Source organism: Primulina tabacum, chromosome 15 (assembly GCF_025594145.1).
Source record: "Primulina tabacum isolate GXHZ01 chromosome 15, ASM2559414v2, whole genome shotgun sequence".
NCBI classification, from domain to species: domain Eukaryota; kingdom Viridiplantae; phylum Streptophyta; class Magnoliopsida; order Lamiales; family Gesneriaceae; genus Primulina; species Primulina tabacum.
The window spans coordinates 7699168-7707131 of record NC_134564.1 but is presented as its reverse complement, the minus strand read 5'-3'; the positions used below and the strand labels follow the sequence as shown (position 1 = coordinate 7707131).

Sequence of the window (7964 nt, the reverse complement as noted above, 5' to 3'; positions counted from 1 at the left end):
CGACTATTTAAGGAAGGAGTGATGATGCCCCATAATGTCCCGGGTTATGGACAACCAGGGACATGGATATAGAATAGTGCCCGAATCAGGGGCATGGATTGCTCCCGGGTCGTACAGATAACCCGGGAATCGGGATAAACGGATTATTAAGTCCCACAAAGGAGCCCAGGGAAATCCGGGACATTTGATGCTCGGGCTGTGGGACAGACAGGTCGTCAAGGAGAATCTGCAGGGAGGATTCATCAGGAGCCGGGAAGGCGAGTATCTGAGGAGTCCGATCGTCAGGCTGTTAGGGGTCCGGTTTCCTATGTTATTTCCCGGGAAGCATTCAACCCGGGCCACCTCGATATGAGGGAAGCATTTAATACCGGCGATAAACAGAATGTATGTAGCCGACCTATCTCTGACATCAGTGCAAGTGGTTGGTAAAATCAAGTAGGCTGGATGTGACTACTATGCGATTTCACATGTCAGAACAATAGGGTATAATCAGCCACCCTACTATAATTAATGCTCACACACGAAGAACGAGATCATCATTGTATCATCTACTATAAATATCAGGTTCTTTACTTGCATTTACTCTCTATTCAGATATTGAATACACACATTGAATACTCTCATTTTTTGCTCATTTACTCCCACTCTCCACACCAATCTCATAGCCATCACTTGGCTACATTGGTTTTATTGCTTGAATACCCTGCTGACTTAAGCATCGGAGTGGTCACGTCGGACACCCCTCCGGCGCCCATTCACGTGGTTACTTTCTTGTTCACAGATCTGTCAAATCTCAGGAAGGAAAGAAGTTCAGTCCAGACGCTCAACTCATATTTCCTTTAACTTGATAGCAAATCCGACAGAGTACCCGACCCGACTCGTCAATTTCGCCCGGGTTGCATCAGGTGTAATGTTTGTTTTTATTTGTTTATTTTGGAAACACAGCAGTGGAAATCAATCCAAATATACCCATTACAATATCATAAATGTACGATTGTTTCTTCGTATTTTTAATCCTTTCTATTATTCACAACTTTTCATTTATGTTTTGAATGGTAAAGTTTTTATAAAGAGCGGGTTTTTTGAGATACGAGTTAATTCGATTTATAATTTTTATAAAAAAATTAATAATAATATATTTAACATAAAAATAATATTTTTTATAAATTAAACCAGACCTATAACAAGTTTAATAAAAGAGTGTAGTGTTTTATAAAAATATACAAACAATGAATGAAAGTTATAAATATTTAATTCAAGTGACATTAATTAATAATGGATTATTTAAATTTTTGTATAAAGCTATTTAGTATTGCAATTTTAAAATTTTACTTTTACATTTTATTCATTTAAAATTAAATTTATGTTGTTTCAATTATTTTATTTATAGTTCTTAAAATAATTAAAATCGCATTAAACATTAAAAACACTTATTAATGCTTAAACTCATATTAAACATATTTAATTTTATATAAAGCTTGTAACTTACCATCAAACTTTATGGAACCTTGAATTAAACGCATAGAAAATTATCTTCCCAAATAAATTAAGTTTTCTTGCAATAATTAGTCAAAATGGAGTCTCAGCGGTATTGATGTCCTTTGGCGGTGACAGTTAAAAGAAAGGAAATTACTCCGGCTGTGAGTATGTGCGAGAGAAACGTGTGCAAAGAATCCCTCAGTGGTCTGAGGCAAATGTGGACAGGATATTCCTCTTTAGTGTGAACTCATCCTCCTTGGCTGGGCTGATAGACTGCATTAAACATCCGTCATAACTAGTTAGTGTGTGATACATCGAGAGTGATTCTCTTCATAACTCAACATTATTAAATCATACGAGTCTCTCACGTATTAATGAAAGTTGACATTGTAAGTTGGCGATCCGAAAACTAACAAACATTTTACCCATCATATAGTAGGCGTATGAGAGAAAAACTCCATAACATTATCTAAGATTGTTTTGTCCCTCACAAATTTTAATTCCTAAAATACTAAAATCACCTAAGTTCGGATCTCAATTTTCAGTGTTTCTATATATTTGTTTTAAAATTAGATAAAGCATATTCTGGCTTTCTTTTTCACAGAAAACAGTATAATCATGCAAGTGTTTCTCAAAAATTAATTTTTTTTTAAAAACATCATTTTGAAAAGTTTTGACGTACAATAAATTATGTTAGAATATAATGAAACAAAATGATAGTTTCTTCTTTTTTTAAGTAAAGAAATAAAATGACATTTTCGAGAAGGGATGAACTGAAATAATTAGAACCACAGGTATACTATGTTTTACCTCCCTACAAAAATGACCATGACAAATTTAATACCACAAATGAAATGATCTAATCCAAATGCAGTATGACAAAAGTGAAACCCATGGTCATAATGAAGCAGTACAGTGATATATGCAACGATATTAAGGAATTTACTGAGGAAGGGAGGGAGCAGGATAACTGGTCAAAAGTTTTTAGTCGTGGTTCTGAGAAAGTCGAGACGAAATTCAAGATATACAATGGCAGGTATAGATTAAAGAGCTACTAAAATTTTACCTTGGCTAGCATGCGTTCTAGCCGCTGAACTTCTTTTTTGGCGTAATCAGCACCTTTGTCCAAGCAACTCTTGGCAGCTTTCACGTATATCTTCCCATATCTGAGAAAATTATGGAGAAGAATGTGAAAAAAATGCACCCCTATTATATATGAACATATGTTGTTAATTTATTAATGAGCGACTGAAATTACTACAAGCTTTCCTTCCCAAGGAAAGAGAAGCCCCAGGCACAAATTTGGACAAAAAGAGGCAATGCATCATGTATTCATATATTTTGTAAGAAACGTGAACAAGATAGATTCCATAGAGACAAGACAACCTTGCAGTAGACCCTGTAAGTTTTTCAGCTTCCTCTTCTATCCGGTTGAATACAGCCTTTTTATCCTCATTTGTTGCACTCATAAATTCCTTCACTAAGCTATTTAGGGTCTCAACAACACCAGCCTAAACGACGGAAAAAACCAAGAAGAATTAACATGAAATACCAGAGATGGAAATGCCTCTAAATTTGCTACTAACCTTAGAAGTCAATTGTCCTTTACCATTTCGGCTAGTTCCACACTTCTCATTGATGAAGTTAACAAAGTCATCTAAATCTCTGCCACCATCATAATCTTCACCAGCCTTCTTGTTCTTCGGGAAGAACTTCAGGGTAGGAAAACCACTCACGCCATACCTGCTCAGCAGGACACCCATGGTTATCTAGACTGAAATCATCTTTAATATATGGTTGATAAGACGAAAAAAAAGTAAAAGGCGGGGTAACACGTTTGTTTGTCTTACTTCTCAGCAAGATCCTTGTAACTATCAGCATCGACATTGGCAATCACAACATCTTCTTCCACGTCGAATGCTTTTGCAACCTTTTCGTAAGTCTACATGTAAAAAGCAGAAAATGTTGTGGATTTCAAATACATGCCTCCACAGGACATTTGATTCCTTAATAAGTCGAGAATGAACTTACAGGAGCAAGGTTCTTGCAATGACCACACCTGGAAAAGAAAATAATTGATCAGAAATTAAAAGCATGATTAAATGACTTAACACCATCATGCCAACGGAAGACTATGAAAGTTGCTACAAGTGCCTAATATCGACCCATCTTACCCAGGATTTCAGGAATGACACTTACCAGGGTGCATAAAACTCCACAAGGACATCTTTTTTCTCATCAAGTACGATTTCATCAAAGTTGTCGGGAGTTAGAACCACTACACTCGAAGGGACTTTAGCAATCTTAACATTTGTCCCTGAGAACACAAAACAAGCATTTGAGAAAATAATGTATAAAGAACAATGTAAGAATGAATCTTAATGATATTAAATGATCCATAAGTAGCCAAGTAATGGCCATAGGCATCAAGCATGCTTTTATTTCGCATAAACAAAGCAAGATATATTTTTGTTTTGGACTGAAATTAGGGCATCCATTCGTGCGAAACATGTATCGTCAGCCACTATGTAAGAATGCCAACTTCAACAATAAATTGTTGAAAAATAAAGTAGAGCCCTTAGCAAGGTGAAAAAAACAGAGCACAAGTTTTATCAAACATGATTCAAAAGTTAGTGATGGGTGCTATAGTATGTAACCACCAAAAACTTTTACCTCCTTCACTGTTTACAAATTCGGTAAGGGCTTCTGCACTACGTTCACCTTCATACCTAAGAAGCAGGACATTTATTTATTAGGAGTGCACAAGTGGTAAACAATATAATCTAACAGTTTCGAGCTAAGCACAAAAACTCACTTTTTTGGCTCCAAAGAGCCCTTGGGAAACCATTGGATGGTGGGATAGCCAGAAACCCCATATTTACTGCAAAGACTTTTGTGCTCATCACAATCAACCTGCAATACAATTATTCAACAAAGATTAAGACACCAACCAAACAAATAAAAAAAGAAATGAGTATAATCTCCTCTCATACTTAATCGAATCCTGATCCTAAAGAAGAATCAAATCAGTGCCACATTATATCATAAAACTCTCATACTTAATTGAATCCAGATCCTAAAGAAGAATCAAATGAGTGCCAAATTATATCATAGGTGGTCACCAAACAGTTGCTCCTTAAATGACAGGGAACGTTTGACTGAATCACTATGACATTCTTAGAAGTCATGGCGATAAACTCTAGATGCTCTAGATGAATTACAAGACAAACTATGAGTTTTAAATTTCTTAAGATGGGTAACAATAACCAATATAAAGATGTAGATTAAATGAAGAAACGTAACCTTGCCAATCAAAATTGATTTGGCCTTCTTGAAACTCGCGCCAAGGTTTTCATACTCGGGAGCAAGCTTTTTACAGTGTCCACACCTGAAAAGAAAGGATCACACATTCTAAAAACCATAGCTGCGGTAGCAGCGAGGATCCGAACGACTTCACGAAAATTACAAAACCAAAAAAAGCAGTTTACTCCCTATATTCATCAAAGAGTCAACTTCTTACAGCTCTCATCGATTCAAAGAATCGCAGTTTACCATTGGAAAATGAAAAATAAAAATCTCGTTTTTCACCGAGCACAAGGTGACTGATATGAAATCCCGATCAACCTACGATCTAGATCAACGGATCAAACTCCAAAAAAAATATTTCCACCACATTGCACAAAACTCAAACCACCCATTAGTCGAATGCAAAATCTTAAACACTAAATCACAAATCAGAATCACCAGGAACTAAAAATAGAGAATCAGAAACATTCCATACCAGGGAGCGTAGAACTCAACGAGAGCTCCTCGATTTTGGCCAACCTCTTTCTCGAAGTTGTCCTCGGTCAACACCACGACATCGTCGGCAAACGCATGAGCAAACAGGCACAAAATCAAAGCGAATGCTGAGCAGATCCACAGTCTCGCCATTTTTGTGTTCTCGATGAGCTGTCTGATGAATAAGCTGGAGATTTTGAAAATAAATTTATTCAGCAAACCGGCGTCGACTTTTCGAGACTCTGCCTAGCTTTGATGATTTCAGAGACGTGTAGACAAAAGCTTGTGTGATTGTATTTTATAAAAAAGATGTTTTGTCTAGGTTATTCAAAAAAAAATATTATTTTTTATATTAAATATCAATAAAATTCCTATAAAAATTTGTAACATCGTGACACCGTCTAACTATTTTTTCCCACTTGATCTCACCTCCAGTGTAACCCACCACATGACATGCTATTTATGGATTATTTTGATTTAAGATTTTACAAATTTAATAGTCTTCTCCTTCTAGAATTATTTCAAATAAATAAATGTATATTAATATATATTTTTTCATTTTGCAAGTTATTGAGACGATGAATAATATATAATATAGAGATGCGATTAATATATAGATAATATAATGTTTTATAACTCTAATTATTTATATAATTTGAGTCAACATTAGATAAACAAAACGTATAACCAACTAATGTCTCATCTTTTACCTCAAATATGTAGTATTATCTCGTACACAAAAATATTCACGGGTCAATTTTGCGATACAAATATTCTATTTGGATCATCTATAAAAAAAATTATTTTTAATGTCAAACGTTTACTTTTTATTGTAAATACAAAAAAAATTAATTGTCTAACAAGAGACATATTCTACCTCATATTAGTAGGATAAATTACACATAATCATATAAAACATAGATGTTTAACTTTATGAAGTAAAAATGAAAACAAAATAATCTTGTGAAATTTAGTAATTATTGTTGATGTTGTGAGACTCGGCTATTATAATTACATTTAATTATCAAATAATATTGATTAATTTATATTTACAATGAAAAATTGTTTAAAAATACTTTAAAATGGACTTCGAGCCTATGAAAATTTCAGTCGTGACCTCCCCATAAATAAAACATGCCAAAAAAAATTTAAAATACATGTAAAAGAAATTTCTCAATGATGACTGCTGCGGTATTCATAAACCAAACAACAGTTCAAATAAAACCGACAAGACTGAACACAATATAAACTAAACCCAAACATACAAGACTAACTCAAGATAATAATACATATGCAGCATCTCCATAGAGAATAAAATACAACATAAACTAAATAAGACTCTAATACAATATGTATACTATCTCGGAGACTTCAAACTGATCAACCAACAAAATCCAGCCTCAATCATAAGCTCCAACATCTGATAACGATACAACAGGAAGGCACAAAATGTAATAACGTATGGTGTCAAGATTTTAAGTGTATATCACACAGAAATTTCATCAAGAAATAGACATTCATAATTTCGGTCTCAGGGATAACTCGACTAAAAAGCCGCAACTGATTTTGAAATAATAGTTATCAGGAATACAATAGAACATGATAAACAGGTAACAAGAACGATAAGGCTTAACATGTATGTCATAATATCATGTCCTATACTAAGGCTGCGTTTGGTTAAGGTGATTAAATAATGAAAAGATTAAGAGAGAAATGATAAAAAAAATGATTGAAGTAAATAAGGATAAAATAATATTATGTTTGGTATGATTTTAAAGAATGAGATAAATAATAATCTTTTGATGAATTGACAAAATTGTCCTTCAAGTTTTGTGGCGGCGGCGGTCGACGGTGGCTGGCCGGAAGAGGCGGCGGCGGCGGTCCGGCAATCGGCCGACGGTCGGCGGGGGTGGGCGGCGGCAGCTGCGGTAGACGGCGGTGGTCGGCGTCGGCGTTGGCGGCGATCGACTGGTCGAGCGGCGGTCGGTGTAGGGAAGTGGTGGTGAGTTTGGATTTAGGAGAATGGTAAAATTGAAAAAATAGGATGTATTAAAAATGGGATAAATAATCCTACAGGGTGAGGAATGATTATTTTATCACACCTAATATAACCTAATCATTCATATGAGAGATTGACTTGGTTAAATAAAAAACGTACCAAACGGATGATTAGGTAGGTTTAAAAAAAATAAACCTACCTAATCAATAAAACCAAACGGGACCTAATTGTTATAAAATATGTCAAATAAATGGACATATAAATCAACGAGGTATTTAAATCACATAATTCATATAAATCACATAAACAACTTAAATACTAGTAAAACATAATTTATGATTTACCGTCGTAAGTTACCGAACCATAACATACTTATACCGATTTTTGAACAAAGAATACTTTAATACCCTCGGCCTAAAATGTTAAAATAAGCCGAATAATTCCACATTTCACCATTAAAGCTAAAACAATCCAACTAATTCTCAAAATTTGAATTTATTTTACTAAAATCCAACTTAACGAATTAAATTTTAAAACATAGTCTCAATATTCTCAATAATTCACTAAATAGCATTATATTTCAACAATTCACAAATCCACTCATAACATAACCAAAACTTGCAATAATCGATCATAACTCAAAATGTGGTTTTATTTTATTATTTAATTTAAAAACAAAAAAATATTTCAAAATAAAATAAATTTC

At 34.2% G+C, this 7964-nt stretch overlaps 1 protein-coding gene and 1 long non-coding RNA gene across 2 annotated transcripts; one reads left to right on the top strand and one right to left on the bottom strand.

Annotated features, from left to right (window-relative positions):
- Nucleotides 1–1513: 1513 nt before the first annotated feature.
- Nucleotides 1514–5519, bottom strand: LOC142527571 (protein disulfide-isomerase like 2-1-like). Its single transcript, XM_075632416.1, has 11 exons — nucleotides 5261–5519; nucleotides 4783–4867; nucleotides 4295–4392; nucleotides 4153–4208; nucleotides 3679–3796; nucleotides 3511–3538; nucleotides 3330–3421; nucleotides 3066–3222; nucleotides 2866–2990; nucleotides 2546–2645; nucleotides 1514–1752 (listed from the first exon to the last, which is right to left on the bottom strand). Exons 1-11 carry the CDS (start codon nucleotides 5410–5412, stop codon nucleotides 1678–1680), a joined length of 1086 nt encoding a protein of 361 aa, XP_075488531.1. The 5' UTR covers nucleotides 5413–5519; the 3' UTR covers nucleotides 1514–1677.
- Nucleotides 2118–2661, top strand: LOC142527572 (uncharacterized). Its single transcript, XR_012815479.1, has 2 exons — nucleotides 2118–2483; nucleotides 2516–2661. It is a non-coding gene; the product is annotated as an uncharacterized LOC142527572 (long non-coding RNA).
- Nucleotides 5520–7964: the final 2445 nt, after the last annotated feature.